Source organism: Oryx dammah, unplaced genomic scaffold (assembly GCF_014754425.2).
Source record: "Oryx dammah isolate SB20612 unplaced genomic scaffold, SCBI_Odam_1.1 HiC_scaffold_13, whole genome shotgun sequence".
Lineage (NCBI taxonomy): Eukaryota > Metazoa > Chordata > Mammalia > Artiodactyla > Bovidae > Oryx > Oryx dammah.
The window spans coordinates 15,458,940-15,486,006 of NW_024070197.1; the positions used below are offsets into that span (position 1 = coordinate 15,458,940).

The window sequence follows — 27,067 nt, forward strand, 5'->3', positions numbered from 1 at the left end:
CCCTGTCTGTGTCCACGGCCCGGCCCGGCCCGGCCCAGCGGGCTCGGCTCGGCCCCACCGGCTCCGCCGCTCGGCCAGATCCGCATGCGCCGCTACCGCCGGCGCGCCTCCTCCCGATCGCGTGGCCGCCGCGCTCGGCGCGCCCCCGGGACCCTCTCCCGCCCGCGGGTCCCCCGCCAACCCCCGCCGCCTGCAGCGCCTGCCCACGCGCGGCCACAAACCCGGCCACGGAGTGCGATACACAGCTGCAGCGCCCTGAGGCAGCGTCACACACAGTGCACACTCCCACGGGGTCACACACTCCCGCACTGCCACACACACTCGGGGGCTCATACAGCGTCACAAGGACTATCCACATCCACACGCTCACATAGTCGCCCCCTTATACGGGGTCACGCAGGGTCGAATATTCAAAGTGTGTCACGCAGTCACAAGCTTGCACCAGGTCCCGCGCTGAAACGGTGCCCGACAGCGTCAAACACTGTAAAACACTCAAGTCGTGTCACCACCATTCACGTGGAGTCATATACGAGCACACATGTGCCACACGCTGTGGCACACTTCCATGGGATCACAGAGTATCATCGACTCACACATCACACACGGCTTCACCATCACACAGCGTCACACACTTTTACACACTCAAACTTGTTACACACTCACATGGGAGTCATACATCCTGCACAGTCACACACACGTTACACAGTCACAGGTCACAAATAACATCACAATAACAGTAACACCCACAGCCACACTCAAATGATGTCACAGAGTCACACACTCCCGTATATCACAACTCACACGTCCCACACTCACACCATTTCCCCCAGCGTCATGGATGCATATAGGATCACAAACGGTCCCACTATCCTCCGGTGTCTCCACCGGTCACAGAGGAAGAGCATCAGTGCCTTCCACACGTGGTGTCACACATAGACTCACACTGTAATACGGTGTTTTACACAGAGGGCACAAGTGTCTTCCACAATCATGCTCTCCTTGGGGTTATTCGCAGAGTCACATGGGGTCAACACGGGCACATAGACACGCAGCTACACAGTGTCTCCCTTACGCACCCACACTGTTCTGCCAAACTTTCTCCCCTTGTGGCCTTGGGAAGGCCGTGGGGCCTTATGTGAGCCCCAGATCAGACTCACGGCCGTGAAAAAGGAGGCGTGAACGAGGAGAGGACTGTGGGCGGGGCCCGCACTCGCCCCGCCCCACCCCGGGAGGCTAGAGCGCGGAGGCGGTGCTCTGCGTCCACCTTCGCGGGCCGCCAGACACGCCTTCCAGGCTAAGAGGCGGGCGGAGGGGGCGGTGCTGGGCCTCAGGCGAGCTGACTCCAGCTCCGCCCACTCTGTACTCAGCTAGAGGCGTGGCCTTTGGCCCCTCCCCTCGACCGAATCGTGGGGCGGCCCCGCCCCGTCCCTCCCTCTAGGAAAGGACGCGAGGGGGAATCAGCAGCCAGTCGGTTGCCGCGTGTCCTGCAACTCCACGGCCTCGCGCCCCCACGATCCCGCAGCATGGTCGTCAAGAAGATTGCCCTTTTCGGCGCCACCGGCAACACCGGGCTCACCACGCTGGCGCAGGCGGTGCAAGCAGGCATGAGCTGGGACGGGCAGGGAATGTCGCGGGGTGCACAGCTAGAACTGTAGGCATCGTGGGATTGGGCCCAGGGAGGTTGGAGCCATCGTGCCTTGGTGTGCGAGGACCTAGAGAGCAAAGCTGGTGGCCACGGGGGCAGAAATGGGGGACGCTATGAGGTCCAACTTGATCTGAGTCCCAAGGGAAACGAAATGGCCCTGGGAGGCTGGGGGACTGTAGCGATCCAATGCTCTTATGAAAGACAGTTGGTGTGCTGGTGGCAGTGTGGTGGGTGGTTGCACACCCAGCAAGGGCTTCACAACGCCAGGGAGGCATCTTCCCAGCAGTGCCCTCTCGCCATTTGCGTTGAATCCTCATAGCACTCCTGTGAGGTGGGAACTAGTATCACCTCACCTGATAAATGAGAGAAAGCCGAGTCTCCCTGAGTGATTTGCCCAGTGTCACGTAACTGGAAAGGGGCAGTGCTGAAATTGGTTACCTGGCACTTGCTCTTAACCACTGAGAGCCCGCCAGCACTTGGTTTGAGCACCAAGGATTTTAAAATTGAAAAACTGAGGGGTAAGCCACTATGAGTACCTAATGGAAAGATCATGGAGACAAGGGTGAAGACTTGGGGACACAGGTCCCAGGAAAGTCAATGAGGGCTGAAAATTCAGAGTTGCCCCCAGGAAAGGGGGCAGGAAAGGGGATAAGTATCATGCAGCAGGACCCAGCCCGCACCACCCCAACTTCACCAACTCCCAGCAGAGTCTGGCCTGTCCTGATATATGGCCCCACCCTTGCTGGCCTGAGTGACTCTGAAGATATTGACTATCTGGGTGTCCCCAAAGGGTGGAGGCCACCAGGATCCCACTCTCAGCTGCCTCCTAGCCCAACTTTCCCTGGGAGGGATTGTGACTCAAAGTTCCCCTTTAGCCCCACTTCTCTCCACCTCCCCAGGGAAGACCTAGTGAGGATGTTGACTTGTGGGGACAGGAGAAACAAATTTGCTGATAAGTATTTCTTGGGGAGGAAGTAAGAGGGAGAAGTTGAAAGATGCTGAGTCACTGTGAGTTTTGGATTACCAGATTACTACCTTAATCTTAGATTCTATAAAATTTCACTTAGCCTCCCTGCTGGTCACAGCTGGGACTGCACCTGGAAGTATGGGCTGTACCTGAGGCCTAGGGGAGTCCTTGCCTTCTTATGGTGGCTCTAACAGGTCTCTTCAGAGCTAGTGAGCCTGAGCCTCCCTGTCCCCATCAGAAAAAGGAGGGGCTTGAATGAACCAGACTTTTATTGACCTCAGTGGCTCTGTAGGCCTGAGTCCTGAAGGCACAGACTCTGGTGCCCATGTGGTGTGCTGTGCTTAGTCGCTCAGTCGTGTCTGACGCTTTGCAACCCCATGGACTGTAGTCTGCCAGGCTCCTCTGTCCATGGGATTTCCCAGACGAGGATACTGGAGTGGGTTGCTATTGCCTTCTCCAGGGGATCATCCCTACCCAGGGACTGAACCTGCATCTCCTGCATTAGCAGGCAGATTCTTTATCCCTGAGCCACCTGGGAGGCCCGTCCAGCATATAGCTGGTGCTCAGTAGACACTCCTTGGCTGAGTAATTATAGATTATAGCTGTGTGGTCCTGGCCCAGTTACCTAAACTTGCCTTACTTTCCCCAGACTCAAAATGGGCATATAATGCAACCTACTTTGTGAGGTTGTTGCAGTCTGAGGGCCGTTTTCAAACTGCGGGTCATAGAGAGTTCTGAAATATAGTCAATGGGTCGTAACAGTGTCGGAATGGATCATATGTTGAATACTGGTTTTATGAAACTATTGTCTCAGTTATACATGTATAAGTTTGTGTATACAGGGTTAGACAGTGAAATCTACTTTGAATGGAGGGCTGAGATCAAAAAAGCTTAAAAGGGGCATGATTTCTACAACTTATTCTCATATAGTTAGGAAAAAACTTTATACCTATACATATAATTATACATGTTACATGTATGTGTTGTGTATACACAGAGAGAAAGATAAAGCAAATATGAGAATATAGGTCTTGCAACTTTCCTATAGGTCTGAATTTATTTCAAAATAAAATTTAATGGAAAAAAGATAAAGTAAGAGATTTGTTTTAAACAAAAAAGGAAGAAAGAAAGAAAGAAAAATTTTTTTAAGTTTGGAAATAACCTTACAAATGCTTGTGTTCTTTGTAAAGGGCAAAATCTGAGAATTCTAAAACTATAGTTTGACATAGTAGCCGTTAGCCACTTGTGGCTATTTAAATTTAAATGTGAGTTGTGTTTAAAAAAAATTTTTTTTTAAGTCACTCATCAGTGGAAAGAGCTTAGTACAGCACTTGGCACATAAGAGGCTTTTTTTGGCGGGGGGCGGCTGGTTCCTGCAGCTTGTGGGATCTTAGTTCCCCAACCAGGGGTTGAACCTGTGCCTTCAGCAGTGAGAGCATGCAGTCCTAAACACTGGACCGCCAGCGAATGCTCTAGGAGGCTCTCAGTAAATGTCTCTAATCACCAATAGGCTTCCCATGTGGCTCTATAGTGATAAAGAACCCACTTACCAATGCAGGAAACAGAAGAGACACCGGGTCGATCCCTGGGTTGGGAAGATCCGCTGCAGGAGGGCAGGGCAACCCACTTCAGTGTTCTTGCCTAGAAAATCCTTGGACAGAGGAGCCTGGCAGACTACAGTCCATAGAGTCACAAAGAGTCGGATACGACTGAAGCGACTTGGCACCAGCACAATTACCAACAATGTCGCGCTGATGGGCACTCTTGTGCTGGGCCTGTGTCAGAGCTCTTATGTTGGTGAGAATGTTTCTCCTCCAAAATGCCCACAATTTTCTAGGGTCCATTTTACTAATACGGTGGTAGTTAACCAGTGACTACATTGACACCCTGAAAGCCCCTGTTGCTCCCCAATGTGTCTGAGGCCAGCATTCCATATGATAGGTGATCACACACAGGATAGGCATGCTAGAGACTACTACTACTACTACTAAGTCGCTTCAGTCGTGTCCGACTCTATGCGACCCCATAGACGGCAGCCCACCAGGCTCCCCCGTCCCTGGGATTCTCCAGGCAAGAACACTGGAGTGAGTTGCCATTTCCTTCTCCAATGTATGAAAGTGAAAAGTGAAAGTGAAGTCGCTCAGTCGTGTCCGACTCTTAGCGACCCCATGGACTGCAGCCCACCAGGCTCCTCCATCCATGGGATTTCCCAGGCAAGAGCATTTTAGTTTTCATTTTTTAAATTATTTATTTATTTTTGGCTGCACAGGGTCTTCATCGCTGCTTTCTCTAGTTGGGGCCAGCAGGGGCTACTCTCTAGTTTCAGGGCACGTGCTTCTCATTGCGGTGGCTTCTCTTGCTGTGGAGCACAGAGGAAAATCCACTGCAGGAGGGCACGGCAAGGGTCTAGGGCGCTCTAGGGCGCTCCGGCTTCAGTGGCTGCGACACCTGGGCTCAGTAGTTGGGGCTCCCGGGCTCTAGAGCACAGGCTCAACAGTTGTGGCTCGAGGCCTTAGCTGCTCTGAGGCACGTGGGAGTCTTCCCAGACCAGGGATCGAACCCATGTCTCCTGCATTAGCAGTTGGGTTCTTTACCACTGAGCCACCAGGAGAGCCCCGATCTTCACTTTAGAGAAGAGACTGAGGACCAATCAGGGAAGGTGTTTTCTGAGGTTCCTCTGCCAGTGAGAGGTGGAGCCGAGAAATGCCTTGGGAGTCCAGTGGTTAAAACTGTGAGCTTCTCCTGCGAGTGGCTTGAGGTTCCCCTTGGTCAGGGAACTAAAATCCTATAGGCCTTGCGGTGCAGTCAAAAAAAAAAAAAAAAAAGGAGAGGTGGAGCTGGAGTCTGAACTCAAGTCTCTGGCACAGTATGGCCTGTGCTTTTGTGTTGATATAAAAGTCAGGGGAGGGACTTCCCTGATGATCCACTGGTTAAGACTCCGCACTTCCACTGCCAAGGGCATAAGTTCGATTCCTGGTCGGGGAACTCAGATCCCACATGTTACCTGGCAGGGCCATTAAAAAATAATAATAATAAATCCAGGAGATGGTGTTGAGTATGTCATAGCCCCTGCACCCACAGGGCCTTTGGTTGGTCAGCATAAGTAGGGCCATGACAGAGGAAGCACGATTGGCTGGAGAAAGAGGGTAAGGGTACTCCAGGCAGAGGAGCATGTGCAAAGGCCAGGAGGCAGGAGAGAGCATGGTGCATTTGAGAAACTGAAAGAAGCGCAGTGAGTGAAGAGGGCTTTGACTCCAGCACAGTCTGGAGAGGAGAGGCCACATGGAGGGGGCGTGTAGAGGGGAGGCTTGAAGGCTATCATAAGGAACATGACTATCTTAAGGCACTGGGGTGGAGGGTGGATAGGGAGAGATCTGAGGCAAGGGCACTTTTTTTTTTTAAATTAATTAATTAATTTATGTTGGCTGCACCGGGTCTTAATTGCAACAGGCAGGATCTTTAGGTGCAGCATGTGGGATCTAATTTCCTGAACAGGGGTCAAACCTGGGCCCCTTGCCCTGGCAGTATGGAGTCTTAGCTCCTGGACCCCCGGGGAAGTCCTAGGGCACTTTGATATAACTGTGGAAAGCTCTATCTGGCTACAATGTGCAGTGTGGGTTGGAGGGGTTGAGACACGCCAGGAGCCCAGGGAGGACTAGACCAGGCCAGGAAATACAATTGTGAGATGATGAAAAGGCCTGGTCACAGCCAACACCCATAGAGCCCTCTTTTCTGTGCCAGACACTCCTCTAAGCTTTTCATTTGTTTTCATTTTCATTTTGCATCTTTTCAGTAGCAACTTTAAGTTATCATTCACATACCATACCCCATTCACCCATTTAAAGAATATAATTCAGTGGGGTTTTAGCATATTCACAGACTCATGCAAGCATCATCACAATCAATTTAGAACATTTCATCACTACAAAAAGAAACCCCTAGAAATCACTCCCCATTTTCCTGCTCAACCACTTCCCCAGCCTTAGGCAATCATTCATCTACTTTTTGTTTATATGGATTTGCCTGTTCCAGACCTTTCTTATAAATGGAGACATACATCATGTGACTATTTATGACTGGCTTCTTTCCCGTAGGAAAAGGAATTTTTTCAAGGTTCATCTATATTGTAGCATATGTGTCATCTCTTTTTATTGTTGAAATACCATTGTGTTGGGCTTCCCTGGTAGCTTAGATGGTAAAGAATCTGCCTGCAATGCAGGAGACCCTGGTTTGATTCCTGGGTTGGGAAGATCTCCTGGAGAAGAGTATTCACCAGTATTCACCAGTATTCACAGGCCTCCCTGGTGGCTCAGACGGTAAAGAATTTGCCTGCAATGCAGGAGACCTGGGTTCGATCCCTGGGAAGATCCTCTGGAGGAGGGCATGCATGGCAACCCACTCCAGTCTTCTTGCCTGGAGAATCCCCATGGACAAAAGATCCTGGTGGGCCATGGGGTTGTGAAGAGTCAGACACGACTGAACAACTAACCACAGCACAGTGCCATTACATTATTTATCTACACCACTTTTCTTTCTTTCTTTCTTACTTTTTGGCTGTGCCGTGTGGCATGTGGGATCCTAGTTCCCTGACCAGGGATCAAACCTGCACCCCCTGCACTGGAAGTGTGAAGTCTTAACCACTGGACTGCCAAGGAATTCCCTATACCACTTTTTAAAATTTTTATTTATTTATTTATTTGGCTGTGCTGGGTCTTAGCTGAGGCATGTGGGATCTAATTCCCTGACCAGAATCAAACCCAGGCCCCTCACATTGGGATCACAGAGTCTTAGCCACTGGACCACTAGAGAAGTTCCCTCTATACCACTTTTATTTATCCATTCACTTGATGGGAATTTGGGTTGTTTCCACTTTGAAGCTTTGATGAGTAATGACTCTATAAACATTCATGTACAGGTTTTGTGTGAACATACGTTTCCATTTCTCTTGGCATATACCTAGGAGTCAAATTGCTGGGTCGTTGGGGTAACAACGGCTTCCCAGGTGGTGTAGTAGTAAAGAATCCGTCTGCCAGTGCATGAGACACACAGGGGATGTGGGTTCCATCCCTGGGTCAGGAAGACCCCCTGGAAAAGGGAATGGCAACACACTTCAGTATTCTTACTTGGAAAATCCTATGGACAGAGGAGCCTGGCGGGCTACAGTCCATGGGGTCACAAAGAGTTGGACACAACTGATCACAGGGCTAACAATACGCTTAACCTGAGGAACTGCCAGATTGTCTTCCAAAGCAACCTCATCATTCAACATCATCAGCAGTGTATGAAGATTCCAATTTCCCTACAGGCACGCCAACAGTCATTGTGTCTTTTTGATTATAGTCCTCCTCAGTTCAGTTCAGTTCAGTCGCTCAGTCGTGTCCGACTCTTTGCGACCCCATGAATCGCAGCACGCCAGGCCTCCCTGTCCATCACCAACTCCCGGAGTTCACTCAGACTCATGTCCATCAAATCAGTGATGCCATCCAGCCATCTCATCCTCTCTTGTACCTTCTCCTCCTGCCCCCAATCCCTCCCAGCATTAGAGTCTTCAACTCTTCGCATGAGGTGGCCAAAGTACTGGAGTTTCAGCTTTAGCATCATTCCTTCCAAAGAAATCCCAGGGCCGATCTTCAGAATGGACTGGTTGGACTCTCAAGGGACTCTCAAGAGTCTTCTCCAACATCATGGTTCAAAAGCATCAATTCTTTGGTGCTCAGCCTTCTTCACAGTCCAACTCTCGCATCCATACATGACCACAGGAAAAACCATACCCTTGACTGGACGGACCTTAGTCGGCAAAGTAATGTCTCTGCTTTTGAATATACTATCTAGGTTGCTCATAACTTTTCTTCCAAGGAGTAAGTGTCTTTTAATTTCATGGCTGCAGTCACCATCTGCAGTGATTTTGGAGCCCAAAAAATAAAGTCTGACACTGTTTCCACTGTTTCCCCTTCTATTTCCCATGAAGTGATGGGACCGGATGCCATGATCTTTGTTTTCTGAATGTTGAGCTTTAGGCCAACTTTTTCACTCTCCTCTTTCACTTTCATCAAGAGGCTTTTTAGTTCCTCTTCACTTTCTGCCATAAGGGTGGTGTCACCTGCATATCTGAGGTTATTGATATTTCTCCCGGCAATCTTGATTCCAGCTTGTGTTTCTTCCAGTACTCTGCATATAAGTTAAATAAGCAGGGTGACAATATACAGCCTTGACGTACTCCTTTTCCTATTTGGAACCAGTCTGTTGTTCCATGTCCAGTTCTAACTGTTGCTTCCTGACCTGCATACAGATTTCTCAAGAGGCAGGTCAGGTGGTCTGGTATTCCCATCTCTTTCAGAATTTTCCACAGTTTATTGTGATCCACACAAAGGCTTTGGCATAGTCAAGAAAGCAGAAATAGATGTTTTTCTGGAACTCTCTTGCTTTTTCCATGATCCAGCGGATGTTGGCAATTTGATCTCTGGTTCCTCTGCCTTTTCTAAAACCAGCTTGAACATCAGGAAGTTCATGGTTCACGTATTGCTAAAGTCTTGTGATTGTGAAGTTGCTCAGTCGTGCCCGACTCTTTGCGACCCCATGGACAGTGGCCTGCACCAAGCTCCACTGTCCATGAGATTTTCCAGGCAAGAGTACTGGAGTGGGTTGCCATTTCCTTCTCCAGGGAATCTTCCCAACCCAGGGATCGAACCCAGGTCTCCCGCATTGTAGACAGACGCTTTACCGTCTGAGCCACCAGGGAAGTCTTGGAGAATTTTGAGCATTACTTTACTAGCATGTGAGATGAGTGCAATTGTGTGGTAGTTTGAGCATTCTTTGGCATTGCCTTTCTTTGGAATTGGAATGAAAACTGACCTTTTCCAGTCCTGTGGCCACTGCTGAGTTATTTGCTGGCATATTGAGTGCAGTACTTTCACAGCATCATCTTTCAGGATTTGAAATAGCTCAGCTGGAATTCCATGACCTCCACTAGCTTTGTTCGTAGCGATGCTTTCCAAGGCCCACTTGACTTCACATTCTAGGATGTCTGGCTCTAGATTAGTGATCACACCATCATGATTATCTGGGTCGTGAAGATCTTTTTTGTACAGTTCTTCTGTGTATTCTTGCCATCTCTTCTTAATATCTTTTGCTTCTATTAGGTCCAGACCATTAGTGGGTATGAAATAGTATCTCACTATGGTTTTGATTTGTATTTCTCTGATGATTAATGATATTGTGTATCTTTTCATACATTTATTGGCCATTTGTCTATCTTCTTTGGAGAAATGTCTATTCAGATCTTTTGCTCAGTTTTTAATGTTCATCTTTTACTATCAAGTTGTAAGAGTTCTTTATATATTCTAAATACAAGTCTCTCATCAGATATATGATTTGCAAAAGTTTTCTCCCATTCTGTGGGTTGTCTTTTCACTTTCTTGATAGTGTCCTTGGAAGCTTTTTTTTTTCATGTCAGTTTTCATTTCTTCACCAATTTTTATTTTTCATTTTGATGATGTCCAGTGAATCTGTTTTCCCTTTTGTTGCTTGTGCTTTTGGTGTCACTGCTAGGAAACCACTGCCTAATCGAATGGCACAAAGATTTATGCTTATGTTTCCTTCTAGGAAAAGGAAAAGAAAATGGCAACCCACTCCAGTACTCTTGCCTAGAAAATTCCATGGATGGAGGAGCCTGGTGGGCTGCCGTCTATGGGGTCACCCAGAGTCAGACATGACTGAAGCGACATAGCAGTTCCTTCCAGGAAAAGGAAGTAGCAACCCACTCCAGTACTCTTGCCTAGAAAATTCCATGGATGGAGGAGCCTGGTGGACTACAGTCCATGGGGTTGCAAAGAGTCCAACATGACTGAGCGACTTCACTTTCCTTCTAGGATTTTTATAGTTTTCAGTTCAGTTCAGTTCAGTTGCTCAGTTGTGTCCGACTCTTCGCGACCCCATGGACTGCAGTTTTAGCTCCTACATTTAGATCTTTGATAGTTTTGAGTTCATTTTCATATATGATGTGAGGTAGGGAATCCATCTTTATTCTTTTACATATGTATATCCAGTTGTCCCCGAACCATTTGTTGAAAAGATTCTTCTTTTCCCATTGAATTAATTGTCTTGGCACCCTTGTCAAAAATCAACCAACCACCTTAAACTTTTAGGAATACTATTCAAACCTACATCAACCCTGTAAGGCAGAGACTATTATTGGTGTCATTTTACAAATGAAGGTTCTAAGGCCAGACAAGTTAAGTGGCCTGCCTAGTGTCACACAGCTAGCTAGTGGTAGGGACAGATAGAATTCAAAATCCGGGTTGCTTTGACAATTAGATAAGCTAATAAATGTAAAGAACTTAGCACCTGGCATCTAGTGAGTGCTCTATAAATACTATGTATCTTTATTTCTTAATTCTATTTATTTTTGACTGCACTGGATCCTCGTTGCTCCAACGACTTTTTTCCCCCTCTCGTTGTGGCAAGAGGGGGCTACTCTCTAGCTGCTGTGAGTGGGCTTCTCGTGGAGGTGGCTTCTCTTGTTGCAGAGCACAGGCTCTAGAGCTCGCAGCCTTCAGTCACTGCGGCACCAGGGCTCAGCAGTTGTGGCTCCCTGGCTCTGGAGCCCAGGCTCAGTAGTTGTGGCACATGGGCTTGGTTGCTTCAGAGCATGTGGCATCTTCCTGGATCAGGGATCAAACCCATGTCTCCTGCACTGGCAGACGGATTCTTTACCACTGAGCCACCAGGGAAGCCACTAAGTGTCACTATTATCCTCGTTGCCCCAGAGTATACAGATTTTTAATTATTTGTTTTTTAAATATATGATGACAAGTATCAAGGAAACTGGGACAGTTTTGTTGTTTTGCTTTTCCTTTATCATTTTCAGAACAACAGATTAATCCTCTGACAGGTACCAGTGATGACCAATGAAATTTCTTAGTTATCATTATGAATTCACATATTTTTATATATTTGATGTGCTTCCGTTCTTTGCCATCCGTATTCTTTGGGACAAATCAAATTGCCCCTGATTTGTCCTGAGAACCCCTTCAAGTGGCTTCTGTGCCGTCTTGACCTTACTTCATCATTCTTTAAACATCACGTAGCTGGTGGTACAAGGTGTTCCAGGTTCATCTGGTCCTCTCCCTGCCCCGGCCCAGCAACCAGCCATTCCTTCAAGGAGCTCTGGTTCATTTTTCACGAGAATGCTGTTTAGAGGCTGTCTTAATCAGCTCAGGCTGCTATAACAAAAATACCACAGACCAAGTGGCTTAATCAGCACTCATTTCTCACAGTTCCAGAGACTGGGAAGGTCAAGATCAAGGTACCAGCTGGTGTGGTTTCTAGTGAGGGCCTGCTTCCTGGCTTGCAGAGGCTGCCTTCATGCTGTGTCCTTACACTGTAGAGAGAGAGTGCCTTGGTCTTCCTCTTGCGTGCAAGCATGCTAAGTTGCTTCAGTCATCTCTGACTCTCTGCGACCCCATGAACTGCAGCTTGCCAGGCTCCTCTGTCCATGGGATTCTCCAGGTGAGAATACTGGAGGCGGTTGCCATGCCCTCCTCCAGGGGATCTTCCCGACCCAGGGATCGAACCTGTGGCTCCTGCATTGCAGGCAGATTCTTTACCACTGAGCCACCAGGGAAGCCCCTTCCTCTTCTTAGAAGGACACTAATTTCATTATGGGGACCCTACTCTCTACCTTCATGACCTCATCTAAACCTAATTACCTCCCAAAGGCTGCATCTCCAAATACCATCCCATTGGGAGTCAGAGCTTCAGCATATGAATTCAGCGTATGACAAAAGCATTCAGTCCATGACAGAGACTACAAACTACTGGTTTTTTCTTTTTTTGCAATATGCATAAACATTAATATATTTTGCCATTGTCTAAAACAAAGAAAGAAATATGTTGCTGGTAAACTTGATTTATATATATATATATATTTATTTATTTATTTATTTGATTGTACCAAGTCTTAGCTGGGGTATGTGAACTCTTAGTTGCCTCACGTGGGATCTAGTTCCTCGACCAGGAACTGAACCCAGGTGCCTGCAGTGGGAGCACGGAGTCTTAGCCACTGGGCCACTAGGGAAGTCCCTGTTGGTTATAAACTTTAAAAAGGAATATTTGTGTGTGTGATGGTGGGGCCAAGGGACACAGAGTTATCCAAAATTCTTTTGGGGGGTGATATGCCAAAGAAATATTCAAAATAAATGACCACTAAGACAGGACCCAGGGCTTCTCAGGTGGCACTAGTTGTGAAGAACTTACCTGCCAGTGCGGGAGATGTAAGAGATGCAGGTTCGATCCCTAGGTCGGGAAGATCCCCTGGAGGAGGGCATGGAAACTCACTCCAGTATTATTGCCTGGAGAATCCCATAGACAGAGGAGCCTCGTGGGCTATAGTCCACGGGGTCACAAAGAGTTGGACATGACTTAACAACTTGGCACATACACATACACGAAAGACAGGACCCAACCCTTCAGAAGTAAGGCCTGGGGGACCAAAGCCAATGATGAACATACTTGGCAGTACCTCAGCTTCCTCCAGGACCATGGACGGGGGACATAGACCAGTGTGATGATGAGCATTAACCCTTTAGTTGTTGGGGGGAGGAGGGAGTAGAGAAGTCAAGGGGATGAGAGGCAGAGAAAGGCATCGGCAGATTATTTATGAACTGGCAGGGAGGTATCACCCTATTTTAACAATCAACTGTATGTATATCAACTGTGAGTATGCCAGCAAAAATGTTTGAAGATCGTGGTCTCAGAACAGGGGATTTGGGGGATGGATTTGGGGGTTCATGGGACCCTCCAGGACCCAGCCTCTGGAGCCTAGGAGTGCCAGCCTGCAAGCCGACTGACCTGCCTCTCTGCCCTTCTTTTCAGGCTATGAGGTGACGGTGCTGGTGCGGGACCCCTCCAGGCTGCCCTCAGAGGGGCCCCAGCCGGCCCATGTGGTGGTGGGCGACGTCCGGCAGCCGGCCGATGTGGACAAGACTGTGGCTGGGCAGGACGCTGTCGTCGTGCTGCTGGGCACCCGCAATGACCTCAGTACTGAGCCCCCCCTCTGCCCGCGGCCCACCCCTGCACCTCGGCCCCCAGCGCCGCCCCCGCCCCCAGCCCCTCCCCTGCCACCCCTGCCACCGCCGCCGCCCACCAGTGACAGCCACTCTCTGTCTCCTCTAAGGTCCTACCACAGTGATGTCCGAGGGTGCCCAGAACATTGTGGCGGCCATGAAGGCCCATGGCGTGGACAAGGTCGTGGCCTGCACCTCGGGTGGGTGGCAGGGTCGTAGGGGTTGGGGCTGAAAAGTGGGGGCTAGGTACTGGACAGGCAGCCCAGGGGTTTCTACAAGATGGCATTGGAGCTACTCCAAGTTACTGTGTATTTATTGAGCACCAATTCTGCATCTGAACCTTGCTGAATGGTACCTGGGCCCTGCACTCATGGGTCTCATGAACAGAAAGGAAGTGGTAACAGCATGATCATCAAACCGTGACAGGCGGGAGTAGTCAGGGCCAGGATGGAGGGTGAGACACAGGCAGAGGGGTCAAGGCCAGGATCTGGAGGGAGCATGGGGAAAGGGATCAGAGCTGGGATGGGGGAAGGCCAGAGGACTCCGGGGGTTCAGAGGAGGTGTCTGACCCAGCCTAAGAAGGGGTCAGGGAGAGAATGCAAGAGGAAGTGACAGAGCCTTGGATACATGGGCCAGCTCTTTACTCTCAAAGAGCTCCCAATTTACAAAGAGATGTCCTTCCTGAATAATCTGAAAAGAAGGCTGCAGGGTGTGTGACAGGAGCAGTTAATGCTAGCAGTGTTTATTGAGCACTTACTGTATGCTTGGCACCATCTGAGCACTTCACAGATGCATGCCACTGAATCCTCTCAAAATTCCTTTGATAGTACTTCCTTCATGGCAGCACATCCTAGGTGCCCAGTGAACTGTAGCTGTTCTTACCATCTCCCGTCTATAGCTAAGGGAGTGGAGGCACAGAGAGGCCCATCGCCTTACCTGAGATCACACAGCCTGTAGCTGGCAGAGCGGGGGTGTGGAACCAGGCTGTCTCTCTCCACTACCCACATGCCTCACCGCTGTTCCATTACACCTGTTGTCTCCCAGGGAAGGGAGATGACATGAGGGGGGAGTGAGGAGAGGAAGGGACTGTGAGGCAGGGGCGTGGCTGCAACAGAGTGAGTGAAGGGGAGAGTGTTGGGCGGTGAGGCCAGGGGGCTGATGCTATCAGATCAAGTGGGGCCCTGGGGCCCTGATGGGGCCTCTGCTGTCCCCCTGAGTGAGATGGGGTCCGGGTAGGGTCCCAGATGTGCAAGGGTAGGGTCAGGAGAACAGGGAGGAGGCTCTGCCTTGGTCTAGGCAGGAGGTAACACCAGACAGGAGCAGGTGGGGTGAGAAGCCTGGAACAACTGAAGGGCAGTAATGAGTCCCTGCAGGGAGATGTTCTGGCAGGAGACCGGCGGGCTATGGGCCTGGCCAGCCTGTCCTCAGGTCTCGTCTGATCCTGCCCTGTGTCCCCCCAGCCTTCCTACTGTGGGACCCTTCCAAGGTGCCCCCAAGACTGAAGGATGTGACCGATGACCACGTCCGGATGCACAAGGTACTGCAGCAGTCGGGCCTGAAGTACGTGGCCGTGATGCCACCACATATAGGTGAGTGGACAGAGAGCCAACTGCAGGGTCATCACCAGCCTGCTCCCTCCAGTCCTCGGGACATTTGCTGGGCCTTCCTTGTTGTTCAGTCGCTCAGTGGTGTCCAACTCTTTGTGACCCCATGGACTGCACACACCAGGCTTCCCTGTCCTTCAAACTCATGTGCTCAAGCTCATGTGATGTCACCCAACCATCTCATCCTCTGTTGCCCCCTTCTCCTCCTGCCTTCAATCTTTCCCAGCATCAGGGTCTTTTCCATGAGTCAGCTCTTCACATCAGGTGGCCAAAGTATTGGCAGTTCAGCTTCAGCATCAGTCCTCCCAGTGAATATTCAGAGCTGATTTCCTTTAGGATTGACTGGTTCGATCTCCTTGCAGTCCAAGAGACTCTCAAGAGTCTTCTCCAAAACCAGAGTTCAAAAGTATCAATCAATTCTTTGGCGCTCAGCCTTCTTTATGGTCCATCTCTCACATCTGTACGTGACTACTGGTAAAACCATAGTTTTGACTATACAGCTTTGTTGACAAAGTGATGTCTCTGCTTTTTAATATGCTGTCTAGGTTTGTTGAATTTTCAGTCTCTCAGGACTTCTTCCACTCTTTATTAGAAGGAAATTATACTGAGGCTCCCCCACATTCAAGGGATGGGGACTTATGCTTCATATTGGTTCTTTGTTTTTAAAACCCATGTATTTATTTGGCCGCACCGCACATCATGTGGGATCTTAGTTACTCTGAAAGTGAAAGAAAGTGTTAATGCTCAGTCATGTCCGACTCTTTGCGACCCCATGGACTGTAGCCTGCCAGGCTCCCCTGTCCATAGAATTCTCCAGGCAGGAATGCTGGAGTGGGTTGCCATTCCCTTCTCCAGGGGGATCTTCCCGACCCAGGGATCGAAACCAGGTCTCCTGCATTGCAGGCAGATTCTTTACTGTTTGAGCCTCTGCCAGAGATCAAAACCCTGCCCTCTGCAGTGGAAATGCGAAGTGGTCACCCTGGACCACCAGGGAATTCCCTTGTTTTTTAATCTTATTTAGTGTGTGTCTCCCTCACTAGAATTGTGAAGTATGAAGCTTTGTTTGAAGGTACGGATTTTGTCTTGTTTTGATTACTGCTGTGTTCCTAGTGCCTAGATAGGGCTTCGCTCAGTTGCTCAGTCCTATCCTACTCTTGGCTCAGTCTGTCTGACTCTTGGGACCCCATGGACTGTAGCCCGCCAGTCTCCTCTGTCCATGAGATTCTCCAGCCAAGAACACTGGAGTGGGTTGCCATGCCCTCCTCCAGGGGATCTTTCCAACCCAGTGGTCGAACCCGCATCTCCTGTGTTTCTGGCATAGCAGGCGGATTCTTTTCCACTGAGCCATTGGAGAAGCCTTTGGTTTGTAATAAGTGCTCAGTAAATATTTGTCGAATGAACTAATACCAGGGGAGATGCCTTGCTTCCAGGTGGTGCTGTGGAGGGAACCACACCCTCTTTACCCGTCCCGAGTGTGGAATTCACATTGAGAGACCCAAAGTCAGAGGGAGAAATTCGTTCACTTACAAATGTCTCTTGCACAGGAGGTGTGCACCTGGCCAGCATTACAAGTACCAGTGGGAATTCCCGGGGAGCCCAGTGGTTAGGACTCCAGGCTTTCATTGGCTTTGACTACCCAGGGCCCAGAGTTTGATCCCTGGTTGGGGAACGAAGATCCCACAAGCTGCGTGATGAGGCCAAAAAAATAAAACAAGTATCACTGACATAGTCTCTGATCTCATGAGGCTTACATTTCTAGCAGGGGAGACAAAAGAACTATGTGAAAGAGCAAGTGTTAGTCGCTCAGTCACATCCGACTTTGGAACCACATGGACTGTAGCCCACCAGGCTCCTCTGTCCATGGAATTCTCCAGGCAAGAATACGGGAGTGGATAGCCCCTCCCTTCTCCAGGGGACCTGCTCAATCCTGGGAGTGAACCCAGGTCTCCTGCATTGCAGGCAGATTCTTTACCATCTGAGCCACCAGGGAGGCCCAAACGAAAGAGAGATGATCCACGTTACTGTTGAGTGGTGCTCTGCTGAATGAAGAAACGTACGTTAATAGTCCAGTGAAGAGTAATGGCGTGCTGCTTAGAGCAGAGGCTTTCTAAGGACATGGCTTCATGCCTAGAGGGAGGGAACCAGGTGAGTGTCTAAGGGGAGGGGGGACATTCTGGGATAAGGGAACAGCAGTGCCCAGGCCTGAGTCGGGAACTGTTATCTCCTTCCTGTTTGCCTGCCTGCTGGATGAGCAGTTCTGTGCCCGGTGCCTTTTGCCTGGAGGAGGCTTGTATACCACCCTCCAGAGGTTCAGGTAAGCTTCGATGTTGAGGTTCAGTTCAGGGACCCTGTTGGATGAGAATCCTAAGGTGTGAATCAGTGGTGAGGCTGCATGGTGGAGAAAGCCAAAGAGAGCTCCAGCTCCAGTGCTGTGCGGACTTCAGGCCTGTGACCTCTGAGCCTCAGTTTCCTCATCTCCAAACGGGCTCATATTACTTCTTGACCTCCCTAAAAATTACTTAACACGAAGTTGTGTGGGGGTTTTTTAGTTCTTTTTTTGTGTGAATATGAAAACTTTGAAACCTCCAGAAAAGTTCAAGAAATTCAAGGTTTAAGAATTACCCATAAACCCTTCATCTGGGTTCACTTGTTGACATTTTGGGTTGTTTCTTTTCCCCATCTATCTGTTTATCATTTATGCATGCAGCTAACGTGTATGTGTGTTTATGTGGATACATGTGTATGGGCTTCCCAGGTGGTGCCAGTCGTAAATAATCCACCTGCCAACGCAGGCAGATGTAAAGAGACATGAGTTTGATCCCTGGGTTGGGAAGATTCCCCTGAAAGAGGGTATGGCAACCCACTCCAGCATTCTTGCCTGGAGAATTCCATGGACAGAGGAGTCTGGTGGGCTACAATCCACAGGGCTGCAAAGAACTGGACACGACTTAAATGACTTAGCACACAGTGTACATGTGTGATTATGTGAATATATATGTAGTGTATATACATACATTTTTTTAAATGTGTGTGTCTACACTGGCACACTCTACTCCTAGAACCTCTTCGTAGGCATCTTCCAAGAAGAAGTATTTGGAAACAAACCCCAATACGGTTATTGCACTAAGGGAATTAACATTCACTCTATCACAACATTTAGCATCCACTCCATACTCAGACATACCCAACTGCCAAAAAATGTCTTCCAACCTTCCCCTCCCCTCAAAATCAGGATCCAATCCAGGATCATGTGTTGCGTTTAGTTGTCATGTCACCTTCAGTCTGGAACAATCCTCCATATCATTTTTTTTAAATTATTTTTTAACATGAGACATAGCAGGCAAGGTGTCTTTTCTTTTTACATATATATCCATTCTTTTATTTTTAACTTTATTTTTAATTGAAGGATAATTGCTTTACCATATTGGTTTGATTTCTGCCATACATCAACATGAATTAGCCATGGGCGTACATATGTCCCCTCCCTCTTGAATCCATTCTTTTTAATATTATTTTCTATTATGGTTTATCCCAGGACACTGAATGTAGTTCCCTGTGCTAAACAGTAGGATCTTGTTGTCTCAGATATCTTTTGAAATATTCCACATTCTGGATTTCTGTCATTACAGAAGTTTCTGTCTTACAGACTCAGATTGAATATTTTTGGCGGGAATGTCGTGACAGTGTATGATTCTTTCCTCTTTTTTTTTTTTTCCCTTCATTTATTTATTTGGCTGCTCTGGACCTTCCTTTCTGTGACCTGGCTTTCTCTAGTTGCAGCAGGGGGAGGTACTCTTCAGTGCTTGCGCTTCTCACTGCAGTGGCTTCTCTTGTTGTGGACCACAGGCTCTAGGCTTTCGGGCTCCGTAGTTGTGCCCATGGGCTTAGTTGCTCTGAGACGTATGGGATGTTCCCGGATCAGGGATTGAACCCGAGTTCCCTGCATTGACAAGCAGATTCTGAACCAGTGGACAACCAGGGAAGCCCAGCTCTTATACCATCTTCTACCATCTGGTCTAGGCACTCTGTAGACACCCTGGGGTATCACTGGCGTGATCACAAGTTGGGGGAGAGGAAAGGTCATCCGCTTTACCTGGCCCCTCTGTCTTTACCTCGCAGGAGACCACCCGTTGACTGGGGCCTACACAGTGACCCTGGATGGACGAGGGCCCTCGAGGGTCATCTCCAAACACGACCTGGGCCACTTCATGCTGCGCTGCCTCACCACCGATGAGTACGACGGGCACACCACCTACCCCTCCCATGTGTATGAGTAGGGCTCTGGCCCTGTCCCGGGAAGACAGCATCCTGTGAAACAGAACAAAGGAAGGGGGCAATAAATCTAGAGCCAAGAGCTTCAGATTACTCTAGAGGATCCACATCTATCTGAGTGTCTCAGTGTGTCTGTCTGCCTCTGTGAGATTTTCTGGGTATTCATTCATTCATTTCCTCTCTTTGTTCTGTGCCAGGGACCCTTTGGTGACTGTGTGGACCTAGCGGTGACGCTGCCCGCACATATCTCACAGTCCAGGGGGGAGGACAGTCCTGCCCCTGACAGCAACAACACAGAACGGCCAGAACTCTGATGGAGGAAGCACACAGGGCCAAGGGACCCAGCTGGAGGTGCAGACAATGTTCTATGGAAGAGCAGATGTCCTGCCTGAAACCTGATTTAGTGAGAATGAGCCGGGAGAAGGTTCTAAGACATTGACATTCTAGGTAGAAGATACCACTTGAGCCAGGCAACTGAATAGCACATGGCGCCTTTGAAGAACTCAGATCTATCCCCTACAGTTAATAACACTTTGCTTGGAGGAGAGGGCTTTCTTGGTGGCTTAGACAATAAAGAATCCACCTGCAATGCAGGAGACCCAGGTTCCATCCCTGGCTTGGGAAGATCCCCTGGAGAAGGGAATGGCAACCCGCTCTGGTATTGTCTGGAGAATCCCAAGGACAGAGGAGCCTGGTGGGCTACAGTCCATGGGGTTGCAAAGAGTCGGACACCACTGAGTGACAAACACTTTCATTTTCACTTGGAGGAGAAGAGCGATCAGCCCCAAGAGGGGCTGGGTTCAAAGGACACGAAGCTGTTCAGAATCATTGTAAAAAGTCTAAATTTCAGTCTAAGGTGTTGTGCAATGAGTGGAGCAGGGGAGATGTAGGGAGGGGGGCACATTCAGCTTTGTATTTTATAAAGCTTTCCTTGGCAACTGTATGAAGATGGATCAGAGGATGAAAGAGCAGAGGCTGGGAACCCAGGTGCCCAGAGGTAGAGAAGGGAGAGTGGGTGGGAGAGAGTCTTGAGTGGACAGTTCTCTGGCGAGGGGAAGGATACATCTAGGAAGAAGCCTGGGGCTATATGCTGGAGATGGGGTTCTAGCAGTGTCACCCTGTGAAGAGAACCCTGGAGGGGCAAGTTTGAGAGGAGAAAGGGGAAGAATTGTCCCCCCCCTTTCCTAAACATGTCCCTCTTTGGAATCTACTCTCCCCAACCTTTTTTCCCCAGAGACACCTCTCCCAGGCCTGAGCAAGACACTCCTCTCTCCCTACCTCCAGCCCCTTCCCACCTAACTCCCAAATCCCTCTCCGTCCATACCCCATCCCCAATCCATTCCAATCCTGCACTCTGAAAACAGATGGACAACTTGGCTAACAAATTCCAGCCGGCGAGAGAACTGGCCTGAGGAGACTTAAACCGTCCTTCCCAGGGGTGGCCTGGAGAACACTTCCCTTGGTGAGAACGCGTAGGGGTGGGGCAAGGCTGGGTCAGGCTTTCGCAGCACCAGCACCGTTCTATTTCTGCCCTCTTATCTCTTTCAATCACATTGTCCAGGCATTTTACAAACTTTCACTGGGCACCTGCTTTGTGTCCAGCTTTGTGGGAGGTGATGCTGTGGCCCAAACAGCGGGAGCCTGAGATAACCTTGGTATATCAGAGGGTCCACAGTCTAGATAGTGACAGCCCAGGGCCAAGATGCAGTGGCAGGAGTAGAAGAGTCAGAGCCGGGATGGGGAAAACAACACAGGAGCCCAGGGAGCCCAGAAAAGGCCTCAACCCATCCTGGAGCTTCAAGGAGGGCTTCTGAGGGAAGGAATCCTTTGGAATGAGTTTCTGATGAGAATTTTGGGTTCTGGGGAATGAGGGTGTGTTTTCAGAATGGGGACGCAAGTTTAAAGATCCAGAGGCCTCTTTTCTCCCCTTCCATTTTTGCGTACTTGCTATGTATCAGCGGAGAAGGCAATGGCACCCCACTCCAGTACTCTTGCTTGGAAAATCCCATGGATGGAGGAGCCTGGTAGGCTGCAGTCTATGGGGTCGAAAAGGCCGGACACGACTAAGCGACTTCACTTTCCCTTTTCACTTTCATGCATTGGAGAAGGAAATGGCAACCCACTCCAGTGTTCTTGCCTGGAGGATCCCAGGGACGGCGGAGCCTGGTGGGCTGCCGTCTATGGGGTCGCACAAACTCGGACACGACTGATGCGACTTAGCAGCAGCTGCTGCTATGTATCTGGGATTGTTGTAGGCACTGTGGATAAAGCAGGGAAGAAAACAGAATCTCTGTGTTCTTGGTAGTGGAGTGCACTTGGAGCCATTTTAGAAATACAGAAAGTCAAAGAGTGTGGCAGGATTTTAGCGAGCAAGCAGGAGTTTGTATCTGGCCAGACCTGAAGGGCTTTGAGACAAAAATGAGATTGAACTTTGTCCCCAAGACAGTGGAGAGCCATAGGCCAGTCTCCAGCAGCAGACGTGCCACCCTGAGAGCGGAAAGACGGGGCATTAGGAAGACGTATGAGGCGCCACCAGAAGACAGGCCGGAGAAGTCCTTATAAGAAGAAGGCTTCGGGTAAAGTGTGAGGGGCAGGACAGGGGAGGCGAGGGGCGGGGCTGCGATCGCCCAGGCAACATAGGCCGCGCCAAACTATTGGCTGATCGTCAACGCGTCATCCTCCCCGGGGCTTCCGCCCTCTTGAATCCAATGGGCGCGGCCTCAGAGAGACGGTCAGCCCCTCTCGCCCCGAAAGCGGGGTGGAGTGGGGAATGCCAGCCAGTTCTTGCTTAGCGACGCGGTCCTGGCCTGGGATAAAGGGATAGCAGAGAGCAAAGATGACAATGTTGGAGTGAAGATAATAGCTAAGTTAAAGGAAAGTGCGTTGATGTGCCCTCCACTCTGTAGAGACGTGGCCCCGGCCGGCTAGTCGGAATCCTTTAATTGGTCCGCGAAGCAAAGGAGGGGAGAGCGGGTGGGGCGTCTCCTGGCGACTAGCGGGTGGCCCCGCCCAGCAATCCGCGCCCCGCGGCCGGCAGGACTCCAGCCAATCGTGACTCGCGGCTCGGCTCCCGGGCGGAGCTGGGTGGGCCTGAGACCAGGGTGAGAGGCCCGGGGGAGGTGAACGAGGCCCCTACCCAACGCTGGAGGGTCGCTAAGCCGCGGGCGTTCCCGGAGGTGGTGGTTGCGAACCTGGCAGCTGAGGTGAGGTGTGGCTACCTGGTTTGGGATCTGCCTTAAATTGAGGGAGGTGGAGGCGCCCCCTCGAGAGTTGCGGAGGCGGGGTATGAGCCAGAGTAGGGGGCGCAGATTCAGGGTGATAATAGGGGTTGGAGAGAGGATTTAGGGACCGGGGTTTCAAGATCCTTGCACGGAAGGCAGAGTTTTGGGGGTGGGGGCAAAATCTTCCAAGTGGAGGAAGTTTGAAGCTGGGAGATAGTGTGTTTGGAGAAGCGAGAAAACTAGAGAAGGAAATTTTGGGGTAGGAAACTAAACATTAGGACAGTCTGGGACAGGTTGTATTCGGGGCTCTAGTGTTTAGGGAAAGGTGTGAGGGGCTGGGCTGGGATCCTGGACCTTTGGAGAAGCGAGAGAAGTAGGGGCAAGGACTCTGGGTCTCCCAGACGCAGAGTCGGAGAGTGGGTTCTGGGGAGAGTTCCCTGTCGGGTCTTGGAAGTCACAGTGGGAGACTGGAGGTGAAGTCGAAAAGCGTTTGAAAGACGGGAGAATAGAGGAACGTTGACGGGAGACGGTCTCGTAACTGAGATACTTAGTGTCCCGAACGGAGTGAATCGGAGCGCATTTGTTTGAGCGTTGTGGCTGGGGTCCTGGGTCTCTGGGCCCGAGAGCAGCCTGAGTGAAGAATCCAGGACCTTCGGCGATTCCAAAGGACCGGGAGAAAGCAGTTTTAGAGCCAAAGTCTGGAGTGGGGGAGGGGTGTTCAGGGCGTGGAGCTCAGACCCGCAGCCGCGGAGGCAGCGGAGGGCGGGGCTTGGCAATCGCCAGGCAGCTGGACGTCCGGGTTCCCTTCCCCCACGTACGCTGGGCCACTGTGCGCATGCCCCTGGTGGCGGGGGCAGGGCGGGGAAGGCTAGTCCCTGCGGCATGCGGAGCCCTCCGGGGGTTGTAGTGCTTGCTCAACGTCAGTTCGTGTACCTGATGGCTATTGGCCCACATTTCCCAGAAGCCCCTGGGGCAAATTGGTGCGTGTCTGAATGCTGAAAGGGGAAACGTAGAGGGGGCGGGGCCTGTAGAGGGCCGAGATCTGGTTGGATGGACTGGTGGGGGCGGGGCTTGGCGTGAATCGGTTCTAGCAAGTTTTCCTGTGAGGCTCGCCCAGGGGGAACCTGAAGTCCTCCGCAGAGGGAATGAGGGAGGCCCCATACCTTGTCGTTGCGCACGCTCCCAGTCAGTTAGGATGAGGGCTTGGACAGAAGTAGCTTCCATGTGGAAAGAAGCGTCTTCACAGATAGGTGCCTTAACAGGGCTCCAGGTGGCTGGAATGTAGGCACTCAAAAATATTTCATAAATAGCAGTTAACTCTCGATCATTAAAGTGCGTGATGTCACATTACTTCCCAAGATCACACAACTGAGCAGTGTGAAAAGCAGAATTCAGACCCAGGATTCTCTGCTTCAAGGCCATAGCTCTGTGCTCAACACCTGTCTTGTATCTGTCACACTTGAAGAAAAGAGTATTGTCGAAAGAACAGCTTTAAGATTTAGGGGGACTTGAGTTAGGATCCTCATCTTGCATATGAGGAAATTTGAGTCTCAAGGAGTTAAACTCACTCAGACAACACGGGCAAGTAAGTGGGATTCAAACCCTTTAAGTCCAGATTTTTTTTTTTAATATTTTTATCTGTTTATTTGGCTGCATTGGGTCTTGGTTGAGGCATGTGGATCTTCTGTCTTCCTTGCGGCATGTAAACTTTTAGTTGCGACATTGGGATCTAGTTGCCTGACCAGGGATCAAACCTGGGCCCCCTACATTGGAAACGTAAAGTCTTAGCCACTGGACCATCAGGGAAGTCCTGAGATCTAATTTTCTTAATCACATACATTGACTCTTCTTCTTAGCCTTGTGGGACTCATACTATCTTCATTTTTAGATGCAGAAACTGAAGTTTGGATTATTAAAATCAACAATAGTCGTACTAGAGATTCGGGATTTGAATTAGCCCTGCTCTGTCTTATTTGCCCCTCTTCTCTGCATAGGGCATCATGGTAGGAGGCTTGAAGAGGAAGCACTCAGATCTGGAGGAAGAAGAAGAGGATGAGAAGTGGGACTGGAGTCCAGCAGGCCTGCGGAGCTACCAGCAAGCCCTGCTCCGCATCTCCCTAGACAAAGTCCAGCGAAGCCTAGGCCCCCGAGCACCCAGCCTTCGCAGGCACGTGCTCATCCACAACACCCTCCAGCAGCTCCAAGCGGCGCTTTGCCTGACTCCTGCACCTGCCCTGCCCCCGGAGCCCCTCTTCCTGGGCGAGGAGGACTTCTCGCTGTCGGCAACCATTGGCTCTATTCTCCGGGAGCTGGAGACCTCCATGGATGAGACCGAGCCACCTCAGAATCCAGCAGCTCCCCCAAGCCCCCAGAATGAAGTGGTTCCCCAGCCCGATCCAGTCTTCTTAGAAGCTCTGAGCTCCCGGTACCTGGGGGACTCAGGCCTGGATGACTTCTTCCTGGACATTGACACATCCGCAGTGGAGAAGGAGCCTGCAGTGGCCCCACCAGAACCTCCTCACAACCTTTTCTGTGCCCCAGGGTCCTGGGAATGGAATGAACTAGATCACATCATGGAAATCATTCTGGGATCCTAAAACTTTGATGGGGGGGCAGGGGAGGGCTCCTTCCTCATCCCAGTCTTGGTGGGATGACTCCCTGGATGCAATTCTGTGTGTGTGTGTGTGTGTGTGTGTGTGTGTGTGTGTGTGTGTTTTGATGGGGCCTCTAAGCAGTGGCCTCCTCTCCTCCCACTTCAGGGTTCCACAAATTGTCTTGCATGTGTGTGTGTGTCTGGTTATCTCAGCCTTCTGTGAAGGTGGGTCTTCCTGAATTAATTTATCTGTTCCAAATGCCTTAATGAGACTCTGTTTCCGGGAGTCTGATTTCCCACTTCCACATTTCTTCTGCCTTTTCCTCTAGTTCTGATTCCCCTTGTGTCACTGGGGCCTCAGGGAAGATAAGCTGGGCCTGTCAAAGGATGACAGGGATGTGCTACCTGGTTGCTATGGAAACCCAGCCTCTGCCTCGTGGCACCTCCAGGTAGTGGGAGAGGCTGGCCTCCTCCCCTAGGCTGAACCCCACCTCCTTCGCAGGACCCCAGTCCCAGCAGCCTCCTGATTCATGACCAGGCCGGACCACGTGCAATAGGGTGGAAACCAAACTGCTCCATGCCGCATTATTTAAAAGAAAAGCGGGTTTTGTGGTGTTTTTGTTTGTTTGTTTTTTTGATTGTTTGTAATGATTTTTTTTTTTAATAAAAGTATTTTGGAAGGGGTGATGTTGCCTAAAGTTTCTTTGTAGGTCAGTGGGAGGGACCTGGTATCCTTAGGGGCATGTACCCCTTCCCAGTCAAAGTTGGGCAGGTATATTATTAGATACAATATTTATTGAGTGTTAAGACCACTAACATTATTGAACGCTAAGAGCACTGTTCTACCTACTTTATTTGAATTAAGTCATCTCGTCCTCATGATTATACTGAAATAGATACTGTTACCACATTTTTTTACATAAGAGGAGATTAAGGTTCAGAGAGGTCAAGTCACTTGCTCAGGAAGAGTGAGGACCAAACTAGGAAGAGTAAGGACCAAGGAGCTAGAACTCAAATCCAGGCTACCTCCAGAGCCGCCTTAACTATTATATTCATTGCTTCTTTGTAGATCTAGACTCCCGGCCACATGGTGGACACAGGAAGGAGAAATTGGGTCACATGAATTAACATGTCAAAGGATAGGGCTCTCTGACACTTAAAAGTCAGCCCTTTGAGACTTCCCTGCCTGTCCAGTGGCTAAGACTGTGCATGCAAGGCAGGGGACTCAGGTTCAAGACCAGATCAGAGAACTAGATCCCACATACCACAACTAAGAGTTCAGTGCTGTAAGTACAGATGCTGCATGCTGCAACTGACTTGTCACAGCCAGACAGATAAACATAAAAATGTTTTCATGAAAAAATTAAAAATCAGCCCTTTTATTTTGTAGGAAATGTGCTACAGAGGCCCAGAGGAGAAAGAAAATGCTCAGAGATCCCCAGCACTAACAGTAGATCTTTCTACAAAACTGTTGGCTAGGAAGTGCAGTCCAGGCTAAAGTTAATGGTTCCAATGATTTATTTAGGAGGTGCAAGCCCAGGCTGGCAAGAGTAGGGGAAAAAAAGGGAGGCCAGGGAAGATGTATACTGCTGCACTGGCTAGGCCTCCACAGAGACCTTTGAAAACATGACAACAGGTAAGTTTATGCTGCATTTAGGGACTTTTCTGAAAAGGATACAAGGAGGAACCACTTGTGGGTGTA

The 27,067-nt window shown here is 49.9% G+C and overlaps 2 protein-coding genes across 2 annotated transcripts; both read left to right on the forward strand.

The window, feature by feature from the left end:
- The first annotated feature begins 1,262 nt into the window (after positions 1 to 1,262).
- BLVRB (biliverdin reductase B) lies at positions 1,263 to 19,660 on the forward strand. The gene is made up of 5 exons (XM_040252828.1): positions 1,263 to 1,602; positions 13,485 to 13,649; positions 13,786 to 13,875; positions 15,136 to 15,264; positions 19,399 to 19,660. Exons 1-5 carry the CDS (start codon positions 1,524 to 1,526, stop codon positions 19,554 to 19,556), a joined length of 621 nt encoding a protein of 206 aa, XP_040108762.1. The 5' UTR covers positions 1,263 to 1,523; the 3' UTR covers positions 19,557 to 19,660.
- A 2,923-nt stretch (positions 19,661 to 22,583) lies between these two features.
- Positions 22,584 to 26,026, forward strand: SERTAD3 (SERTA domain containing 3). The gene is made up of 2 exons (XM_040252830.1): positions 22,584 to 22,754; positions 24,767 to 26,026. Exon 2 carries the CDS (start codon positions 24,773 to 24,775, stop codon positions 25,367 to 25,369), a length of 597 nt encoding a protein of 198 aa, XP_040108764.1. The 5' UTR covers positions 22,584 to 22,754; positions 24,767 to 24,772; the 3' UTR covers positions 25,370 to 26,026.
- Positions 26,027 to 27,067: the final 1,041 nt, after the last annotated feature.